The sequence below is a fragment of the Hoplias malabaricus genome, chromosome 11, assembly GCF_029633855.1.
Source record: "Hoplias malabaricus isolate fHopMal1 chromosome 11, fHopMal1.hap1, whole genome shotgun sequence".
In the NCBI taxonomy this organism is placed as follows: domain Eukaryota; kingdom Metazoa; phylum Chordata; class Actinopteri; order Characiformes; family Erythrinidae; genus Hoplias; species Hoplias malabaricus.
In genome coordinates, this window is record NC_089810.1 from 10,875,455 (window position 1) to 10,899,394 (window position 23,940).

Here is a 23,940-nt window from a genome sequence, read left to right on the forward strand (position 1 = left end):
AAGACGGTAGACACCAAAGTGCTACAAACTGAAGAAACCCCTAGCAATGAACAGCCGGGACTCTCACATGGTATTAATAAGAGACATCAAAGATCCAGAGAAACCATGGATAGCTAAAGGCGCTCTCCTCTTACAGCTTTGTACAATAATGGGACCTTCCCTCAAGAAGCAGTTTTCCCTTTCTCTTTCTCTCTCTCTTTTAGATTTGCAAGTCACTGTCTGTTTATCTTTCATCCTTTGTAGACGACACCTACACTGGCCATGGGCAACTCCAGCACTCATGGCCTTCACAGGTGAGCGGTCAGCCCTGAAACAGTCAAATTACTTTTGACCTTCACATTACAACACACACACACACACTCTCTTCTCCTATGCAGTGTGAATCTGATGTGTGTTACACGGCAGGCCGAGCTGAGGTTGTGTGAGTCATGCATTATTCAGAAAGCGGGAGTTTTTTTTTTTTCCTGTCTAGCCTTTTTTGACCACTGCTTCATCTCTGTTTATCACTGTTTCTGCAACGTGCCCCCCATGTTCTGGCCAGATAAGATGAAGACCTACTCAACCTGGGTGGTTGTATATGTGTGTGTGTGTGTTTGTGTGTAAGGGCTTGACCGTGAGGGTAATCATGTGTAAAGTAAGTACTCATGGCTAATGGAGTGAGTGAGGTCATGTATTTTAGTCACATTCGACACACATCATCATTCATACTGCCCAGTGCAGACTGTAATGTATGGGTGATAAACACTCAGATCAGAGACCTTTATTGTGTAATAGAGCCACCCTGAGAAGATGAAGAAAAAGCTGGGATCAGCCAGAGGGACCATCCAGTATTTCAGTGAATGATTTAGTCTTTTTCATAAAAGACCAGTGACACTTAGCTGGGAGTTTACAGTTTATCGGTTTTACAGGTGTCTTCAGTCACCGGCCATTTTCTCAAAAACATTCCCGTACTGGTACATTCTTAAAGTTTTATATCATTTTAAATATTGTGACATGTGACCTATGGAGAATGTGAGAATGTGCACCAGATACTTTCGAGTGTGGCCTGGATTCTATGCCCTTTCACTATTAAACATCCAGTCCAATCCAACTTTATTTATGTAGCACTTTAACACTTTCACAAAAGACCAAAGTGCTGTACAGAAAATAAAATACATAACAATATAATAATACATTACAGAATAAAACAAAGACAAAGTGTAACAAACTAGGTGACGAAAGCTAAGGAGAAAAGTTAGGTTTTAAGAAGTGATTTAGAGACAGACCGTGTGGATGCCTGTCTAACGTCCAGGTGCAAACTGTTCCATAACTTAGGAGCCGTTACAGCAATAGCACGGTCCCCTCTAATCTTATAGTTAGATTAAATAAAAACAAGATTTTCTTTATTAATAAGTGGTGGGCAGTAGATAATATCGATCAAACACCAAGTGCAAAGTGAACATCAAAGGCTGTCTAGAGGTAACTAGATACTATTTATTGATTAAGAGATATTGATGATTAGAAACTACTGGGTATACAAATAATTTTTAAGGATTTTTTTTTTGGTTATCAATTCAAAATTCAGTCTCCTGTTCTTTTGTTGCATGGTAAATGTCATGACAAAATGCGGTGGGTCCAGAGCCTACCGGGAATCATTGGGCGCAAGGCAGGAATACACCCTGGAGGAGGCACCAGTCCTTCACAGGGCAACACAGACGGACACTTTTGAGTCGCCAATCCACCTACCAACATGTGTTTTTGGACTGTGGGAGGAAACCGGAGCACCTGGAGGAAACCCATGCAGACACAGGGAGAACACACCAACTGCTCACAGACAGTCACCCGGAGCGGGAATCGAACCCACAACCCACACAGAAAATCGATTAGTCAAGGTGGTACCTGTGTTGACCGGCTTTAACAAAGCTAAAGTTAAAGGGCAATAACAGGTACAATAACATACATGCTAGTAAACAACATCATGACAAATAACATCTCTACTGTGCTACAACAACTTCCTCTTTAAACCATCCATCCATCCATCCATCCATTATCTGTAACCGCTTATCCAATTTAGGGTCGCGGGGGGTCCAGAGCCTACTTGGAATCATTGGGCGCAAGGCGGGAATACACCCTGGAGGGGACGCCAGTCCTTCACAGGGCAACACAGACACACACACATTCACACCTACGGACACTTTCGAGTCGCCAATCCACCTGCAACGTGTGTTTTTGGACTGTGGGAGGAAACCGGAGCACCCGGAGGAAACCCACGCGGACACGGGGAGAACACACCAACTCCTCACAGACAGTCACCTGGAGCGGGAATCGAACCCACAACCTCCAGGCCCCTGGAGCTGTGTGACTGCGACACTACCTGCTGCGCCACCGTGCCGCCATCTCTTTAAACCAGAAAATCTAAAAGAAAAATACAAATTATGACAACATTAGCCACGCCCCCACGCGCCCTCCTGTTGGAAATCAAAGCTCAAGAAACCAACCGAGTCATCGTACGATGTTATATAAATCCACTGATATTTCGTGAATTATGTGCTCTGTGTGGCCTTTGGACGCTCTGAGGAACAAACACGATGTGTTGAGTGTAGAGTCGATTCATTGAGTGAGTCGGTTCATGAATGGAGTGCAAATTCAAATCAATGATTAAAATCATTGTACACACAGTCGTGTGTGTACACGCTCAGAGACGACACACGTCTCGCATTAAAAGCTGGATTATACTTCAAAACGCGCGTTTGTGACTGAAAATTGAGGAATAGCACAGAAAGTGACAGAACGTACTTTGGAACTTTGAAGGATCTCTTGACTGTTTACAATGGGGGAGGGGGAGGGGTGGACGACGTTGTCAAGGCGACCGCCCTAACTGTAAAGCACTGTGGGAAACCGTTAGTGCACAGTAAATACTAAGTTAGGGTGACCAGACGTCCTTTTTTTCCAGGACATGTCCTCTTTTTTAGACTTAAAAAAATGTCCGGGCGGAATTTCACAAACGTCCGGGATTTTGTTTTTCTAGAGCTTACATAGAAGTTGGAGAAGCGTTTCGTTCACAAACTAGTCCCGCCCCGCCTACTCCGATTGGTTCGCTTGAGTGAGAAGGGGGCGTGGTGAAGTAGCCTTAAATCTTCTGATTGGACGGTCTGACCGTAGAGCTACCGTTATTTGGTAGATAACCTTCTCTGCAAACATTTAATTGGTCAGTCCGCCCATCAGTAGTCGTCCACGCCCCCCCCCCCCCACACACACACACCGGAGACGTGTCTTCTTTATCATCATCTAAGACCTGGTCACCTTATATCAAGTAAACACTAGTGAGTGAGCACTAGTCCAGTAGGATGCTAACTAATTAGCTAGCATGTGGTGCTCATTGTTTCTTCCAGGTCCACATCCCTTTCAGGCTCTTTACAATATATGTGAATGTCAAAATAAAGGGACCACTAAAAATATTCTAAAACTACAAAACTATGGCTGGAATGGACAGAAATGCATCTTACAGGACATCCCAGTTGGCTGGAGAGCTCTCTTGCTTCCAGCTCCTCCCAGAGCCATTCCCGTTGTCCTCCTGAAATACTAGAATAGTGCTCTATTCTGAATTTACTTAAAATACATGTGAAAATCAAACCCATGTATACTCCAAAAAGGCAGGTGAGGTGTCCTGAAACTTTTGACGTTGAGCGTGTGAGGGGTTTTGAAGCCACGGAAGCTGATTTAAATATGTCTGGGTGTCTCAGACAGTTGCGCTGTCTTAGGGTCAGGCTCTAATGAGCTGCTGCACTAAGCCCACAGTAGGCTGGCTCCAGAGCCGCTAGCAAGCCAGGTTTGATGGACATCTATTGAGTGATGCTTCTCTCTGTTTTCGGACGCCGAGAGGCCCTTTTTAAAGCGACTGGTGGTCCCGTCCTGCCACTGAGCTGTCAGGGGGCTCAGGAGGGGGTCAAGATGGGGTCAGGAGGGTGGTCAGTCACAGTGAGGCTGACACATGTCACGAAAACCGCTGCTCTATCAACACACACCAGAACCAGTACAATTTAATTACCTACTTACAGCACACAGCAGAGGAGATAGAGGGAAATTAATGAGGAGAGAGAGAGAGATAAAGGAGAGGGTGAGAAATAAGGGAGAGATAGAAAGAAATAGAGAAAGAGAATGTGTGTGTGTGTGTGTGTGTGAAAGAGAGAGAGAGCTGCCATAATTCTCTTTATAATGGTGGCTGACAGTAACATTCTCCAATGAGGCCTTCACCTCCCCCTGCTCTAATAATCACCACCTCTGTCTTCCCTTCATCATCTACATTCATCACTTTCTCTCTTCACTCTGTGAAATTTCTGTTCCCTTGCACACTCCCTGCAGAACAGGCACATCACTCCTAGACGCAGCCATGAAATATGCTTTGAAACTTCTCATCTTACTTTAATGAATCTTAGTTTAATGAATTCTCAATGGTGTTGGGCTGTTACTCATAAATGGTAAAATATAAAAAAATTGCCAGTTGCTTATTTCTAACTTCCCTGGGATTCAATGGGTCTGATTACATCCTGAGATCAGGAATTAATCAATTACATTTTTTATAAGTTACTCTTTGAAACCTACACACCTCTGATTACATTAGGAACATATAAAAAAACATAGAACATAAAAATAATAATTAAATAAAAATTCAACTTGAGCAGTCTGCAGTTATAGGTAGCATTCTCTCTCTCTCTCTCTCTCACACACACACACACACACACACACACACACACAGAGAATCTATATTAGAACAATAAGAACCTACCTCAAATTTAATGTAACTGAGATTAACTCAAATTTAATTCATGATGTAACCTTGTAGAAAAAAAAGACTAAATGAAAACACCTCTTCTTCTTCCACCGTGTGACACTTCAATACAACTGATGATTCATGTAATCACTGAAGAGCTGACATTTGCATCAGCCGCCAAACACCTTTAAAGCCGTCTCTCCTAATGTCCCCTCAGGATTATCCCAGTTTACACACCTGCAGAACACTTCTGCCCCCTGTTCTTACTGCATCCCTCCTAACGTCACTGATACACCTCCCGCACTTATCCAATTTATGCATGTTCCCTCTTTACCTCAAAAGTAATAAGGTTTTGTGCATTATTTTGGCCAGGGCATTGATTTAAATTCCACTTTCGCTTAGTTTTCAATATAATTAAATGGCGGGCATGTAACCTATGCCGTTCAGACCAGTTTTCTATGAAACGGATCACTGTAATGAGATTTAGGGGCGGGGGTTTCTTTACAATGGTGTAGATAGAATAGCAGATATTATTATTATTATTATTTTGTGCAATTCCTTGTTCAATAAATGTCAGACAGACATGCTTTTGTAGTTCTGTATATCACATTTATCCAGAAAAAAGATCTTGAGACATCAGGTAGATCTGGACTGATTAGCCACGTTGAGATCACGGAAAATATGATTTTTCGCCAAATTATTCCTTTAAAGATTCATGTCTTTGAGACTCAAGACTTCTCTTCTCTTCTCTTCTCTTCTCTTCTCTTCTCTTCTCTTCTCTTCTCTTCTCAGCTGTTTCGTATTCTACAGCTCTTGCAGCTTCCCACACTGTCCCAGCTCAGTGTCTGACTATTCACTTTGAGCCAAGGTTGCACTTCACAAACCTGAGCCTTTTTCTTTCCCCTCCAGGTCTTTCCTCAGTTCTTTGTCATAACCTCCACCTCGGAGTTATTCTCCCCACATCTCTCCAAGTGTCTGTGGGGAGTCTGGTGCATGTATACTTAATTGATTCCGAAAGGCGTTTTGATTACTCTCTAACCATCGTAAACCAAAAAGGACTCCCTTTGCTTTTCGCATAATTAACAGCAAATTGCTTTTAGTATGTATCTTTTTTTATACTCTTAATCTGTCCATGGGGAGGTGGCGGAAATTAATTATGCCCTTACAGACCCCTCCAGTGCGGCGTTAGCAACGGAAAGTCCGCGACTGAATATTAAGAGGGAAACCAATGTAGTTCTGTCTGTACGCTGGTAATCACAAGTCCAATGTAATAAGGGCTTTGGGAATGCAAAGCATCTGGAAGAAAAAAGCCTTGGAATCTGGGAACCTATTGGTTTAACGTCTTCACGGCTTTTTGAAGTTGGCAACAACCATGGCTGCCGGTAACCTTTGAGAAACGTGGGGTAAACCGTGAAGTTTAAGCCTGTTTTTTTTTCCTACGCAGCATGTAGCTTAAAGAATAATGAGCCTCAGCACAGAGCTCTGCTTAAAAACTGAAAAGTGAGGGGGACGAATATTTAGATTTCAAAAAGAAAGACCAGCAGAACGTTGTGATCCCGCTTCTGAGAACGTTCCGCACAAATTCCCTGTGACAAACATCAGCCAGCCGCTGCCTTTAACATGGGCCTGCTTTCATCTGTATGCAAATGACCAGGCTTTCTGACGCCGTTCTCATACGGTGCGATTGTCCTTGGACAAAGGTAGCTCAAAAACTAATGGTTCTGCTGGGAACGCTCCTTTCATTCCCATAAAGAAAGATATCTGCTGGATCGTTGTGTTTCAAACTCTTTCTTTCATCGTGTTGTTCCATCTCTTTCTCTGACATTGATCACACTGATCAACACAATTCTGCTGTTTTACCCTAAACTGCAGAAAGCCAAACAACAGGCCCATTCTCTAAAGCTTGTTGTCACAAAACAAAACAAAACAAAAATACACAGAATCAATTCATTAATCAGATAGTAGAATAGAGGCTTTAGAAAGCCATTTATGTGGAAAGCCATTATAGTCTGATGAGCTCTGATGCTCAGCTGGAAAAGGAGCTAAACACAGCGTCCAAATGAATGCTTTCCAGATCATTTGAAAATATTGTGCAGCATTAGGACACGGTTATTGGCTTGAGCCAAACACTTATTGGTTTGAGCCATCGAGCTGTGAGCATGTGTTTGTAGCAGAAATCACCTGATATTAATCAAGCTTTCATTAACTCCCCTACAATTCATGAACAGCTAAGATTATATGTCTGAAAGCTGCAGACACAATTTTTAATGAGTGAATTCATGGACTTTGTGCAACTTGTCTGGACACAGATGCTCAAATGGGCTCCTAAAGCTCCATAATTCCATGCCAAACACTAAGTGTAGGACAGAAGGGTAAATAAGACCCCCAGTTGGAGTTATTTCTGTGATCCAGTACTAATCATCCAACAGTTCCTGACCTCACGAAGGTTTATGTGGCTGAACGCAATCAAATTCACAATGTGTATGTAGTAAATTGCTAAGTAAGTTTACCCATGATTAATAGCTGTGTTATTTGTATGAATCACGTTTGGTATGCCTTACTAATTAACAGTAAAAGTCCTCTTCTCTCCTTACATCAGAACTGTAGCGAATGTGTCCCTTTCATCCACTGACTGGTGTTGTGTTTTGGATCATAATTCCATAAAACAAAGTAATACTTTATTCATTAGGCTCCTCTCTCAGAACTCACAAAGCACATCTTACTTAAGACACTCGGAGAAAAGTACAAGGCCAAGATAAACATCTAATTGGAATTATTTGATCGTACAAAAAGACTTAAAAAAAAAGCCTTTTGAAAAGATTTTAAAGAAAAGCACATAAATGAATAAATAATGAAATATGTCCTGCTGCTTCATGTTTGACTCAAATAACAAGCTTTGATAAAGAATGCCATGAAATCCTATTTTAGTCTAAGAACATGTTTATTAAACTGAACAGTTCATGGACAAGACGAATCTATATTTGGTCTTTTTATGGAGATGTTCGTTTCTCATGTGACACTAGAAACTGTAAAGCTATGATGTGATCATTAGTAAAACTCTCATTTTAAAAATGCATTCTCAAGAGGAAAGATGGGAATTACAGATTAGACTTTACACAGGCTGTAAATGTTGAGCAGCGCTCCTCTCGTCCCTCGGCCCCTTGTCAGACTGCAGAATGGATTTGGCACTTCCTTGAAGCTGTTAACATTGAAATAATGAAATGGCCAAGTCCTGATCTGAACCTGACTGAAAAACCCAGGAACATCACTGTCGACAGAGTTATGGCTAAGAGACACACTACAGTTACCAAACTATAGAAAAGAGCAGTGTGAGAATCTAGTGATGTCTTGCAGGTGCAGATGTGCTAAAGTCTTTCAAAGCAAAGGTCTGTATATTTTCTTACCATTTTTAAAAGGTTGTTACCATAAAAATTTCATTTGCTTTTTTTTTTCCTTCTTCAGTGTTTAGTGTTCTTTAATATTGATCACATATCTATTTACAATTTCACATTAAGGTTTTTTATATAACACATAGAATCTATAATATCTATAATATAAATAATTAAGATGATCTTATCTATAAATTATGATGTATGCTTCATCCTCCTTTTGATATTAGAAAGACTTTAAATAGAGCGTTGACTTTGAAATCCATTAATTCGTTCATTTTCTGTAACCGCTTTATCAACCCGGAGGACACCCACACAGACACAGGGAAAACACATTAAACGTCTCATCTTAAACCCAGAGATTAAACCCAGGATCCCAAGAATATACACTGATCAACCATAACATTATGACCACCTCCTTGTTTCTACAATCACTGCACCATACAGGAGCACTTTGTAGTTCTACAATTACAGACCATAGTCCATTTATTGCAATGCTGTTTGTCCCATTTTTTCCCAGCTCCTCGATGATGACGACCACCAGACAGCAGGTATGATTTGTGTGATGGACAATTGTAAGTGCATTTATGTGCAATTGGTGTGTTAGTGTGGGTTGCATTGGAACCGGAGGATCAGACACAGCAGTGCTGCTTGAGGTTTCCACTCAATGACCACTAAAATCTGAGAGATAGCTCATCTGCCGCTGCATAGTTTGAGTATGTGTGGACACAGGATGCTGCCCTGGACACTGTTGGCTGGTTTTTCTGTTTGGAGGACTATTCTCATGCCCCTGCCCCACATTGCCCTATGTTTGAAAAAACATTGCTAAAGTGCTTTCTAGAGTGGCAAGAAACAAGACAAAGTGCCCTATTGGCTGCTCTTAATATGGCAAAATAAATAACTGAGTGTCCTCTTGGGTGCCATTTCTTGCAATAAAATAAGATGTTGTGCCCTCTAAAGCAAGAAAACTCCATAATGTGTCTTAAGAAGTGCCCTTGTATCATAGGTTTTGGTGCACTAGGTGCACCCTTTTTATTTTTAATGCCCTTGCCCTTCAAACAGTCTGGGTCTGCCACTGATTCTCAGTCCAGCACTGACACATAGGGCTTTAAAAACTCCAGCAGCACTGCTGTGTCTGATCCACTTGTACTAGCACAACACGCAATAGCACACCACCACAATATCAGTTTAACTGCAGCGCTGAGAATGATCCACCACTCAAACCATACCTGCTCTCCGGGGGTCCATTGAAGAACAAGGTGAAAGATGTTCATAATATTATTATGGCTGATATTAAACCACATATAAAATATCTAGAAATAGGGTGAATTATCATAATCAATCTGAGATGACAAAAAATCATATATAAAGCAGAAGACTTTTTGCCCTTACCTGTAAATGAGGATTTCATCTGTGGAGCTATTGTACTGGATCTGGTACATACGGACCCCGGGAATATGGCTTTGTGATGGCCAGCGAACAATGGCTGAACTGGACGTTATTTCACTCACACTGACCCTGTGCTCAGCCCGAGGCTGCCCGCCACTGCTGCTGCTGCTGTTGGACTTGATGGAGGTGGGCATGTCTGAGGGTCCAGGCTCAGGTTCCAACTTGGGGTCATAATGCGGTGAGGGGTTGACCACCAGCTCCACTGGGGCAGTGGCCTCTCCAGCAGCATTGGAGGCAATGCAGGTGAAGACACCTGAGTCCTTGACTGTAGCGGTCAGGATGTCCAGGGAGCCGTTATCATAGGCGGTGGTGCGAGAGGTGTTTCCAATCAGTTTTCCATCAGGGCTGACCCAGTGTGTGGTGGGCTCTGGGTCACCCACCGAACGGCACCTCAGGCTGACCTCCTGACCTTCCATCACGAACATTTTGGAGGTGTGGCGAGTTATCATTGGGGGTTCGCATACAAACTCCTCCTCACGGATGGTCCAGAAGTACTTGCCGGCCAGCTCCTTGGGAGAAGCACACGTTTCTAAGTCATCCTCTCGGGTCAGTCTCCTCAGCCACACCAGCTCACAGTTACAATGCAGTGGGTTGCCTCCAAAACTCAGCACCAGGGCAGTTAGGGGTGACCCCTTCATTTTAGCATAGACTGGGATTCGCAGGAAGAGTGGGTCTGGAGGGATCTTCTTCAGCTTGTTGGATGTCATGTCCAGCCTGGCCAGCTTGTGCAGATTGGAGAAAATCCCCTCCGGCACAAACTCGATGAGATTGTGGTCCAGGCTTAGAGTGTTGACACTGACCAGAAGGCCTATGGTATCCCAGGGGACGTCCACCAGATTGTTATAAGACAAGTCCAGGTCTTCCAGCGTTTCCAGAAAGTCCTAGAAGTTAGAAAAAGCGACAGAGAGAAAAGTCCAACTTGTTTTACTTTTATACACAAGCACATTTTTAAGAAAAACTGAAAACAATGATCATAAGGATTTTTCCTTACAAAGAAGGCACAGTCAAATTTATGAAAGCAGTTTTCTACAGCCGTCATTATTCTGACGAGTACGAAATACAAAAATACAAAATGGGGTTTATAACTTAATTATTATTATTTTTTTTATATTTAAAAAAATGGATTTAATTTATTTTTCCCCAGTTTTCTAGTTTTTCCAATTCTACTTCCCACAATCTGAGTTTCAGTTAAAACAAAAAACTTGGGATCTTTCCACTTTAGTATCTTATAATGAAAGTGACTACATAATCAGAGCGGGGGAGACATACATGCTTTACCTCTCTGCATGCAAACATAAATAAATATAAAGAGCATCTAACGTCTTCCTACTCGTCTACAAGCACAATACCCCACAGCAATTTATCTACCTCTGTTATGATTAGTTTCTTTACCTACTCAGACTTTTGTAAACAATGAATCTAGTGTAATTATGTGTAAAGTCTTCCGTTGTATAATTTATTTATACATATGTCCTCATGGCTTGTGTGTTAGTAAAGGACTAGCAAAGTAAGAAATTAATTGTAAAGTTTATCTGCTTATTTACTGTGTACATGGCAATAAAATACTTATATCTTGAACAGTTTACAGCAGAATGTGTGCGAGAAAACCTGCTTCTTGCAGAAAAAAAAAGTTTTTCTGTTATTAAAGGAGAGGTACAGCCTTTTAATCTCCCTGAGTTTGATGATATAGTCCTACCAATGTCATTAAAAGATGCAAAAAATGAAAAATCAAAAAATCACAGAAAGGCATTTTCATTTTTCCTTAAATTCAGATCGAGGAGTAGAAACGAAAACTAGAAAGTTGTAAAAATAATAAAAACACATTAACTGTGAAACTGTATTTGTGAAAAATACTGTTAAATTGACAATACCAGGTTACAGGCTACATTTATGAGTAACACTTTATTTTAAGGTTGGCTTCTTAACTGTTAATTAACTTTAGCAAGCAGTTGACAAACTATTATCAAGCAGTTAACCATTACTTACTTCATAGTAAAATACCAGGGGTAAACACTTATAAATGTGTAAAATAAAGTGTATTCATTTAACGTATTTTTAAGAACATGTAAACTGATTATTAACCGTTTTTTTTAAATGTCCTAAATATTTATGCATTGTAATACTTTTGTGCAAATTCCTTTACAGGACATTGTTGACCCCAGAATATAAACAGGTTAAAAGTAACTCAAATCCCGACTGATCTAAACTGTAGTTATTGCTAGTGAATTAACTCATTTGCAGTACTCGTGTTCTATTGATCAGAAGTCACTATGAGTCAGCAATACATTTACAAAGACCAGGTTTGTATTCAACTTCATTACTGTGATTGTGCTATGAATAAACAGTTCCCAAGGGTAAGTCTGTAGTTATAAAAGGCGAATAAGTTACACTTTAGTTAGGGGCTTGCAATTTCCTTAATAAATACTTTATTAATATAGGTTAAAACACTAAAGTGTTTCCAGACATTTGCATACATTTGTATGGAGCCATGGCCCTGCATACCTGGAAGGCTCCATCAGAGATGCTGTGGAGCTGGTTGTTGGCGAGGATGAGGTGGCGCAGGTTGACCAGGCCCTGCAGATGTGTGTCGTCCAGTATGGTCAGCCGGTTGGCATCCAGGTGCAGGGCATGGAGGTCCTGCAGGTCAGCAAAGGCATAGGGCAGGATGAGGCTGATGGTGTTGCGGGACAGCGTGAGGTGTATGAGGCTGCTCATGTTGGCGAAGTCGCGGTGCCTCAGCGTGGTGATGAAGTTGTCCATGAGCCTCAGCTCAGCCGTCTGCCGGTCGATGTTGGGAGGGACGAACAAGAGGCCGGTCTTGGCGCACAGGACCGTGTAGGAGGGCAGCAGGTTCTGACACGTGCAGCGTTTCGGACACAGCATGGAGGCTGCCACCACCGGCAACCACAACAGAACCAGGCACAGCAGAGTCCTCATCATGACTGCACTCCTGTAATCAGGACATGGAGAAAACACAAAGAGAGAGAGGCTTTAGCACAAACACACACACACTTAGGGTAGGCTCTTCAGCACAAGTCAAGTTGAGGGCGCCATCCAGGCATCAGCAGGAATAATTTTACATCCATTTTAGTAATGTTGGATTTGTTTGTATAATTTCAACTATCTACACTTAAAATTTATATGGGACTATTATTACTAGAAATATGGACCAATCAATATATATATATATATATATATATATATATATATATTCATTCATTAATTCATTTTCTGTAAGCACTTATCCAGTTCAGGGTCGCGGTAGGTCCGGAGTCTACCCGGAATCATTGGGTGCAAGGCAGGAACACACCCTGGAGGGGGCGCCAGTCCTTCACAGGGCAACACTCGCTTACAGCTATGGACAATTATGAGTCTCCAATCCACCTACCAACGTGTTTTCAGACCGTAGGAGAAATCCGGTGCATCCGGAGGAAACCCATGCGGACACGGGGAGATTACACCAAACATCTCACAGACTGGAGCAGGACATGAACCCACAGCCCCAGGATATATCCTTTATAAGCTTCACATATTTTATAAATTCAAATATTTAATCAGCAAGAAAATATTTAGAACGGCAAGAAAAGTTAACATTTATCCCAGTGTTAACATACTATTACAAACCCCATAGAGACTCAAGCAGAAATGTGAACTAATTTAGACATTGCCCTCTGCGACATATGACACAGCAGAACCTGCACTAAAACAAGGAGCAGAAGGTAGAATTATAGAAATCCATGATATTCATGACACTATACAGGGTGAGTCAAAAGTCTTAGGACACCGTTTTATTTTAGAAACAAAAGGGAAAATCACATATCTGAATACCCCAGTGAGTATTGGGTGAAGGGGCCTGTCTTTTGGGCTCTGCCCAGAACATGGCCGCCATCTTGAAAGGTGCCATATTGGATCAAGGGCAAGTTTTTCCAATGGGAAGGTGGTCATGTAGCATATCAAAAACGACCAGAATTGTCTCAGAAATCACTACAGGCTCGACCAGACCCTAAATGCTCAGCGCTACCTGACAGTGCTACAGGAAACAGTGTTCCCATCCATTCTGACCAAAGATGGCGCTGAGAATTTAGGGTGTGGTCAACCCTGTAATAAACAATAAAAGTTTTTTCTGTGATGATAACATTTGAACCACAAGAGATACTGCAAATCAGATAGTGGCAATTGATCTCTGAGACAACTCTGGTCATGTTTGAAATGCTACATGACCACCTTCCCATTGGAAAAAACTTGCCCTTGATCCAATATGTCGGCTTTCAAGATGGCGGCCATGTTCCAGACATAGCCTAAAAGATAGGCCCCTTCACCAAATACTTGCTGGGGTGTTTAGATATGTGATTTTCCCTTTTGTTTCTGAAATTAAAGGATGTACTGAGACTTTTGACTCACCCTGTACATTATTAAATATATGAATAAAGAGCATTACATCTGTTGTTTTTGTTGTTTAATGCTATTGAATGTTCTTTCAATCTCTAATTACTCTCCGTTTCTGCTGCTATGACAGTGGCAACATAGATCTAATTGCTTAATCACATATAAAAATGGAGACTTGACCCAGTGGATTAAAAAATTATCAAGTGCCACAAGCAAATGAGCATGACATTGGGATTCAGAGATGATTTATTTAATTCCCAAATGCTGCTATGAAAGCACTGAATTAGTCTCTATGATGTATTTAAAGCCTCTGAATCTGTTAATGCAATCTAGCATTGTAAATTATGGTGTCACTGGCTTCTTTAACACTGGGGCTGTGGAGGGTGAGAGAGAGAGAGGGTGTGTATGTGTGTGTGTGTGTGTGTGTATGTGTGTGTGTGGGGGGGCATGCAGTAGCCCATCTCCACTGGCAGTGTGCTAGTTTTAATTGCCCTCCACCACGTCAAATATGACACTTGCCTTTGCCTCACACACATTTATATATGATCCTTTTTTTTTATCATCCTTGGGAGTATGAATATGAATCACTATTTCCGTGCCATCGCTCAGCACAGATGCTAATGAATATCAGATTCTGGGGCCTGCTTTTGTTTATTGTTTGCTCGCTTCCATTTTAATAACTTTTACATAAAAGCACATAAATGTAATTATTTTAGGCGCCTAGCGCAGCCCCTCTCAGAATATCAAGAAGCTTTGCATGTGGAGAGATGAAAGAGGCTTGTCATCTGCAGAGGAGGAGGAGGAGAAGGAGGAGGAGGAGAAAGGAGAACAGAAGATGAACACAGGAGATGCTATACTCGGCTCAGCCAGCAGGGGGAAACATTAAGTTGCTCATATTGTGTGCACACAAAAGAGATGTGGCAGAGAAAACGGGGTTTGGAGCACGAGCGCTGAGTGAGAGGCGTTGTATTCTGTGATGTATCCAGACTAGAGCTTAAGCTCCGATTCTGTATCACACACACAAACACACACACACACACACAGCACCATAGAAAGCCTTCACACACAGAGACTATACACACTTACTAGCTAAGACAAGAAAGAAGGTGGGACACAGAGGAAGGCATTCTCCTCCTCCTCCTCCTCCTCCTCTCTCTCTCTCTCTCTCTCTCTTGAACATTTTTAGAAGCGTAGAGCACTCTCCACTGAAGAAGTGAAAGAGCAGAATAATGTGCCATGAATCAATAGAGGGTCGAGAAACACGGAAGGAGAGAGAGAGCGAGAGCACAAGCAGTATCTGAGGCTTGGACTACTGGACCAATACATTAAATGTATGCAAAATTTGGACACTCTGCTCAAATGACTCAAATTTGATCATTATTTAAGTAGAAAATGGAATATGCAAATTGCAGTGCATATATTCTATTAATTTGAACATTTTGGGTAAATAAAATAGTGAAAGAACCACTGAATGTATGATATATATGTTAAAAAAAAACACCTCTTTTCCAGCACAGGAGGCTTAACACTTCCATTCCACCATCCTTCCACACCTGCCATCTTCTCTCGCAGCATGAGGCAGTGAGTCAACCCCAGCATGGGGACGGATAAGAGGGATAAAGCAGACGAATTACGCACAGTAGCCTTCTCTGGACCTGCCATGTTCTTTTTTTTTTTTTTTTGAAATATGAGGGATTGGCGCATCAGGGAAATTCATGTAAGAGTGTACGCATAAAGGGATTTTGTCCCATATGCTTTTCCATAGGAGTTAGTGGAATCTACTCTAGCAGCACTGCTCTTGATTCCAGTTGCTGGGAAAAGGGACCAAATTGAATTAAATCATGTTAGAGAACAGCAAGGGGTCCTGTTAGCAGCTACAGTGCCATATTTTACTCAACACAAATCAACCCAATAGAAATCTATTACATAACCATTTACAGGGTCCACATGGCATTGGGTATTAATGGGTGTAGATTTATATCACCAATGCATGCAACAACACCGTTACTACTGATGCATTCAGTGTTGCAGATGGCAATTGCACCATAAAATTAAACTATAATGTAAAATTAGGGTAAATAAATGAGCAACAAACCAACAAAAGCAACAGCAAATTAGAAGCTCCTTGTAAAGTCATTAGTAGGAATGTGCAGCTACTGTCGCTCTCATCAGACATCAGTTATTAAACAATGAAGAGAAGGAGAGGTAATTGTGTCCTTTTATTTTTAACCTCCTGTAATCCCTGTGTTAAAGCTGAGCAAAATATCCATAAACTATAATCCATCCTGATGAGGTTAAGTCTCGTTTGGTTCACTTACGCTGCAGAAGAACAGCTGCTTTTTACACTGTTTTCTATTGGAGTCAAAGTTCTTCAGAGGCAAAGATGACAGCATGAAACACATGATTAATCAGAACGAGCTCTTAAAGGGGATCAAAACTGCTCTGTCCCACCATTCCCACCGCCCCCCACCAACACACACCCCGCCCTCACTCTCCGTATTGACAAGATGCATTAATATTTCAGAAAGGATGCCAGCAAGTGCATGGATGGTTGACACATTGTGTAAGACTTAACCCCTCTCTGGCCTCAGAGCATTTCAAACTGAGCAAGAGCATGTGGCGAACATCCGTGAATATTTAATAGCGCCGCCCAACTCAAACCACGTGCAGAGTGTGTGGCAGATATACAATGGAGGATGAGGGCCTGCGAGTGAAACTGGGGCATTACGCTGTTTTCTGTATGAATTGTTAATGGAGTGGCACAGAGGGTACGTAATGAGGACATTCTCGGAGATGAAGCAGAGTGCTATAAACTAGAGCGGCAGTTATAGCGAGTCTACACACACAGACAATATTACTCAGCATCCAGATCTTTAAAAGCAGATATGCAAAGCGTCTGAAAGGGTAAGAAAGCTTTATTGATTGAGTCGGATTAGGCAGAGAGCGACACACTCCCTTTTTCCATGTTCCAGGGTGAGGTATATTAAATTGCGAATTCTTTGTCTACGGCTTCAAAAGCCAGCCTTCAACATATCGACCAAATTTTCTCGAATAAATCAATGAAATGTGCAGTAATTATACCTCGGACCGAGACTCAGGGACTGTGTCTGTGTACTGATTGTTTTAAGCTGTATGTTAGAAAACTCTCCAATTCTCCAATTGCTACATTCATTTCAATGGAGACACCCACAAAGACTTTTGTGTGGAATAAGAAAGTGCATATGCTCCGAGTGTAGAAAAAGATGCCACTAGACAGTTATTTTCAATCATAAAAGGCCAGGTGCCTATCTCTGGGTATTGGAAAAGATTAATATCTATAGATCGGAAAAATGAAAGAGTGTTCCATAAAAATATGTGAAAACAGCATAAATAGATCGTAGCCTTCTGATGAAATAACACAGAAAACACGTGTACACAGCCAATTCACCAGTGCTAAAGCAACACTATTAACACTGAGTGTAAGAATGGAACACTCATCAACACTGTGTTAATTGAAAGCAAACAGTTGTAAATCAACACTGTTGAATTTGCTGTTAACTTGTTCATGCTGTATCTCTGTGACAATTGGCAGTTCCCATAATAACAGAGTTCAAATGTTTGACTACAAGACCTTTCCCAAGGTTTAAACAATGGGTACAAAATATAGTTTGCGATCATAAAATTTCAAGAAATTATTGTTCATTTTTAATGAATGATGTGCACATGTGAAAAGTCAGCTATAAACTTGGTGCCAAACCTAAACTTAATCGTAACCATAACCCCTACTACAAACTTTATTCATTCATTCATTATCTGTAAACCAGTGGCGGATGGGAAGCTCAATTTTGGCCTACATCATAAAATGTGTCGGTTTATTTATACGTAAATTCTATCCTCCGTTCCTTTTCAAGAAAATTATCTGTGACCCTGTCGTACCAACAAGGCGTCTCTTCCAGGGACTTAACTAGTGTCTTCTCAATGGCCAGCAGAGCTAGGCTGCTTAAAAGGCCTTGGCCCATGTGAAGTGTGTCCGCCTGTGCTCCCACGGATCTTTACACCAAAGGATCGCTGATTTGCTCATTTCGCTGCCAATCAAAAAGGGATTCAGCCTCAGACAGATCATCCAATCATCATGCAGAAGCTGAGCGTCCGGGCCAGCCGGGGCCAGCCCACTGCCCCATAGACCCCCAGAGATGCGAAGCGTCCGATGGGCGGGACAAAGCCCAGCATTTATCCAATGACTCGTCTCGTTTCGCTGCACTTCGCTGCTTCGCTATTGAACTCTGTGGACGCTCAGTGTCCGCACTGTTTAAAGCACTGTGAAGCTGCAGGAATGATTGAGAGGAAAGCCGTGTCTTTACCAGTGATAAGAAGCTGATTCTGAACAAAAGTTGAGCGCATTGTAGTGCATATTTATTCAATGACATGTACACACAACAGTATATATTTGATCACTTATTTTTTACATTTTAGGGGAAGCTGAGCTTCCCTTGCAGTCTTAGAGCAATTGCCTCTGCTGTAAACCCTTATCCAGTTCAGGGTCACGGTGGGTCCAGAGTCTACCTGGAATCATTGGGCACAAGGTGGGAATACACCCTGGAGGGGGCGCCAGTCCTTCACAGGGCAACACAGATACACACACACTCACACCTACTGACACTTTTGAGTCGCCAATGCACCTACCAACGTGAGTTTTTGGACAATGGGAGGAAACCGGAGCACCTGGAGGAAACACAGGGAGAACACACCAAACTCCTCACAGACAGTCACCCGGAGCGGGACTTGAACCCACAACCTCCAGGTCCCTGGAGCTGTGTGACTGTGACACTACCTGCTGCACCACCGTGCCGCCCTACAAACTTTAACCAGACTAATTAAAAATAAGTTAGAAATGGCAGGATGTTCTCCTGAGTTATTTTCTCCCACAACAGTGTACAGCTGTTTCTGTACTTCCTCTTCTAGACATTTAGTGACCTTAAGTTTTCTTAATGATCATAAAATACCTATGATTCATTATTATTAGAAATATTTTAAAAATACAGGTTGGTCTTTTCCATTGCATAAGTTCTCATTTTTGCAGATCCTGTTGACAACACAGCTGCCATGTTGAGTCCTACAAACTCTCCCATTCATTTTTTTGATAATGTCTGTAGTGAAACCGAGTTAAAATTAGAGATGAAAATGTAAATTGTCATTCAAAGGCACAGCTGCGTAGAAGCGCTAATTCTTGCAGTGTCAAACCCAACACTGTGTACGTTTCCTCTCAGTTAGGAAGTTAGTTAACATGCATGAAAGAGGAGGTATAGTGCACAGGCTGCTAACACCTATATCATCGCCGTCCATTTTTGCCTATATTTGATTTTCTACATTATTTGAACCCAGGAGCTGTCTTCACACTATGTGACAATTTCATGATAAATGGACCAATAGAAATGCTATAAAAATGACTCGGAATAAGATCGTTTAACATTCACGATCATATCTGTAACCGCTTATCCAGTTCAGGGTCGCATTGGGTCCGGAGCCTACCCGGAATCATTGGGCGCAAGGTGGGACCACACCCCGGAGGGGGCGCCAGTCCTTCCCAGTACTGTGGTATAACAATCAGCAGAAATCCTATAGAGGGCTAGCTGAAATTAGCATTACTGTAATGGTGGGTTTAGTTATTCAAAGTACTGTCACTGCATAAGGCTAAACATTGCTAAGAGGTTTGAAATAATTACAATGTGCAGCTTTGAGGTGTGAATAATGAATTCACCATTTCTCAGTTTTTCTCCCAGCAACAGCCTTGTGCACGCATTTCGCGTCCTGAACTCTGTAAAAAGTAAATGCAAAAGTGCTCATCTGCTCTCGTGGCAGCTGATAGGGTGTGTGTGTTCACAAAGAACCGGAGGAGCCAGCTCCTCAGAAGTCTGCAAAGAGCACGATCAGCCGACATGAATGAGCTGTAGCTGCTTCCGTGGAGAGTTTCACTACAGTCTCTGCTCGTCTGAATCTTCGGTGATGAGCGGTACGCTTTTCCGCTTTCATGCACCTAGAATGAGAGACTTCCTGTACTACAGAGACTTGAGTGTAAGCGAGGAGACATGACACTCTTCCAAGCACTCTACAGGCTCCTTCTCGCATTCAAATCACTACACAAGGACCTACACCAGGACTGGGGTATCACTTTGTCTTTATTTGCACAGATTTTCCAGTGTCACAAATAAGCCATTTCTGAGAAACACCAGAGAGAAACACCAGCAGAGTTTTGTTCATTACAGAAAGCTAGTTTAATCAGATCAGTAGTAAGCGCATCCCAATTACTCGTCTAGGGAAGTGTAAAGATCTGGAGGGAATCTCATGCATGCGTGTGTGTTTGTACTGCACCACAGAGTTACTACAGCAGAAACTGTAGCCCCATTAGCTTCCTCATGCTCAACTTGCGATTCCCCCCCCAGAACAGGAAAAAACATACACTCTACCATTACATCTATTTGCCTGAGTGTTAATGTCTGTGTGTTCTCACTCTGTATTGGTCACAGCAGAGCAAACAGGAGAAGTAGGGCAGTGGTATTTGTATACGGGGAGCTTACTCCACTGCCTTTGGAGCGCTGTGAGTTAGAACAGACATCCCAGAGGAGCCTGGCTGCGGTCCATCAAATTCAACCCCAGGCATCAAGCCCCTCGCCACAAGGATCAAGCAGAGGTCTCTCGCTGTTAGTAACCTTTGGTAATCCACTGATAAAAGAAGAAATTGACTGGTTATGGGTAACTTTGGTTGCACACTAGGCAATTTTGTTTACCCAGTCTCTCAAGGCCAGATATGGTTTGTATTGAGAACGTCCGGGATGGATCCGGAGAAAGTTTGGGCTAAAGGTGAGAGGGATTTATGATGTTGGAAAAACTAATTGTGAAGTTTCTAAACCATTCCAACGCCTCCAGAAGGTGCAGCTCATCCCAAAATATTGTAGACAACTAGAATAAAATACATGTAAGAGCTATTTAAGGGACCCATTGTGGACAGACATTCAATTCTCCACGCACATCAGATGTAAGGTTACGGTTTGTAGCAAAATTAAGGCTGATTTTTGTTTTTCATTCTAATTAGGCATCAGAAATGTACGTGTTCACACTGTGTGAGAAGAACTATAGTTAATTATACAAATTCTGGAAATATTTTTAATCAAATATTTATTCATATTAACTTCAAGTTGAGAGGTGTGTCAAATGTGAAGAACACATTGCTTAAGAAGTTGAAACTGAGGCAGACTACGCTCTTAAAAATAAATGCACTACAAAATGTTCTTTGAACTATGCCGTAGAAGAACCACTTTTGCTAAAATGTTTAAATAGATAAAGAACCTTACGAGCGAGAGATGGGTTTCTAAGCCTTTAAAAAGGTTCTTCACACTTGCATCTCATAAACCAACATGGTTCTTTATGGAACCTAAAGTGGCTCTTTTATGTCAACGCTCAAAGGACCCTTTGGGGCACCAGTATTTTTAGGAGTGTAGAAGAATTTAAGGATGGGTTTTTGAGCAGCTGCAACTTGGCTGTGGTGAATTTTGCCACAATCCAGTTCCAAAGGTTGTATTTAACCTTCCTCTTGTGTTAGGGTCTTGACCGACCTGTTTTTAGTTTTTAAATGCGTACAATTACTCACTGAATTTGTTTATTGCATGAAGACCTTTTGACTTTGTCAGGAACTATTTCAACAAAATAATTAATTTTTTTTTTACTAAATTATAAAATGCTCTTGTCAAAACTATGGCTTTTCTGTTGTTAGGGTCAATTTCGACCCAGGTATAATTTTAAATCACAAAACAAAAACAAGTGCGAAATCTGGAATCATAAGCACACTATACACCATCAGCCTACAGCTGGCTCCTCCTACAACCACTCGAGCTTCAGTTAGGGGCTTCTATCTTTGTCTGTTTCACAAAACAAGGAAAGACAGACATGTCCAGACATGTAAGGCCCAGTCAGTTTAGAGTTGGTGTTTTGTAGAGTGTACATCTCCAGTTTACAGTCTGCAACAATGAAAAATTAAAACCAACCCTTTCATGGATAAGAAAGAATAACAAGGTAAACAAGAGGAAAGAAACAAATTGGTTGATAATTAATTGTTTTAGGGTGGTCTTATGGCTGATTTAAGACACGGGTCAAAACTGACTCATTAACATAAGAGATGGTAACGGAAAGCTAACACAGAGGAAGGTTAAGAAGTCCTCATCAATAACTCAACTTGTCACACAAAGCTGATGTTACAGTGTGTTCCATCTTGCTATAACTTTATCATAATTCACCAAATTATCCACCCAAACTCCCCATCCACTCTCACACATGTCCAAGCACATTTGCCTCCAGAATATGTTCTTCTCAATCCCTAAGTGCACTCCAGCTCAAAGAATCCCCATTTCACCCATTTGCACATTCAGAGGGACCAGTTTTTGTCGCTTATCACTGTATCCCACACATAGCGCAGGTGGAACAACAGGTTCAGGAGTGGTTACTTACCTTTTACCACAGGCTCAGCCTTACACCAGACTCTGGTAAATTTCATCATGATCAACAATGATCTGCATTTACAAGAGAGGGCAATTTGATATAAATACAAACAGACCAATCACAGTCCACTGTTTTTCTGCACAATATGTACAGTGTCCATAGCCAAAAACAAACAAACTACTCGAGATACTTGAGATGCTAGCCAGCTATTTTCTGCCCTCATTATGTGGCAGACAGTAAGGAAAGTGAGCCAAGGAAAGGGAAGGTCATGGGTTCAAATCCCAGAACTGTGTGGCTGATTGTGGCATGGGGCAAGGCACTTAACCCCTCAGTGTCCCAGGTGACCCTACTCTGCTGATGAGGGTGTGCTGGGCAGAGTTAGGCAGCGAAATGACCAATGTTCCTTGTAAGTAGATCACTAAATTGCTGTTGTATGTAAAGGTTAGATGACTCTAGGTGAGTTCTTTTGAAAATAAGATTCTACAGGGAATTTACAGTGGAATACAATCTGATTTAATGAAGGTACACAATTATTATTTAACTGCTATGTTTGTCATCACTAAGCACATAAAAATGTTCAAACATCAATATCTGTCATACCTTTGCACAGGCCCCAATTTATGCTAATTTGTCACACAATTATGTACAAAGTACTGAAGACAGATGCATGCTAGGGGTTAATGGGCCAAAGGCAGGCAGGTGGGAGGAGTTGGAGGGTGGATTATGGTCATGCTTTAGCATGCGTTGACCGCTTGAGTGGGGAATAATTGCAGGCTGCTGGGGTTTTAAGAGAAAGGCCGGGTCGGGCAAGCACTTGGTTAGCAATTAGCCTTTACTGTGTATTAACTGGAGAGAAGCCGCACCTGCATGAATTATCCAAACCAGTGCTTATACAAAGCTCAACATTCAAGCAGAATAAAAGGTGAGTGGAAGTGGGGCTACATAGCATAGCACAGCTGTGTGTTTACACCACTCTGTTCCAGCGTCAACCATCAACTGAGTACTCATGAACAATACACCCAGCACTCGGAAACACGCACCCGCGTGACCGAAGGGACAGCCACTCGTTTTTTGGCATTCATTAATACCTACTTCTATTATATGTTTCTTACATAGTAATTACACTGTAACCCCTAAAAGCCAAGCACTATGTGTAGCTATTCTCACAGTGGTTACCGAACATTGTTGTACTGTAATTTTTCTCTCCACAAACATTATAACCCATCTCAATTAGCATAATAAAGTTTCTTTATTGAGAGTGTGTTTTGGGGTGCGGACAGAGTCGGAATTATTCCTGGATGAGATTTTCTATAATGAAAAAAAGCGTGGAAAAACCTACCATTCCTGGGGGTCCATTTACCAGCACAGATTTTGCATTTCCATATTTATGCATTCATGAATATTCAAAAAGCACTTCCTGCTAAAATCTATCATCTTTTTAATATAGATTCACGTGTCTCTTTCTCTCACTCTCAGCTCAGTGATATTGCACCACAT

General features: G+C 41.7%; 1 protein-coding gene across 1 annotated transcript in view; it reads right to left on the reverse strand.

Moving 5' to 3' along the window:
• The window catches only part of si:cabz01090165.1 (uncharacterized protein LOC100333421 homolog), a 239,927-nt gene that overhangs the window by 8,743 nt on the left and 207,244 nt on the right, over positions 1-23,940 (reverse strand). The window contains exons 3-4 of the mRNA XM_066685074.1: positions 12,091-12,538; positions 9,532-10,469 (exon numbers count right to left, since the gene is read on the reverse strand). Coding sequence (XP_066541171.1) covers positions 9,532-10,469; positions 12,091-12,528 — 1,376 coding nt within the window. The 5' untranslated portion in view covers positions 12,529-12,538. The remainder of the gene's footprint in view (positions 1-9,531; positions 10,470-12,090; positions 12,539-23,940) is intronic.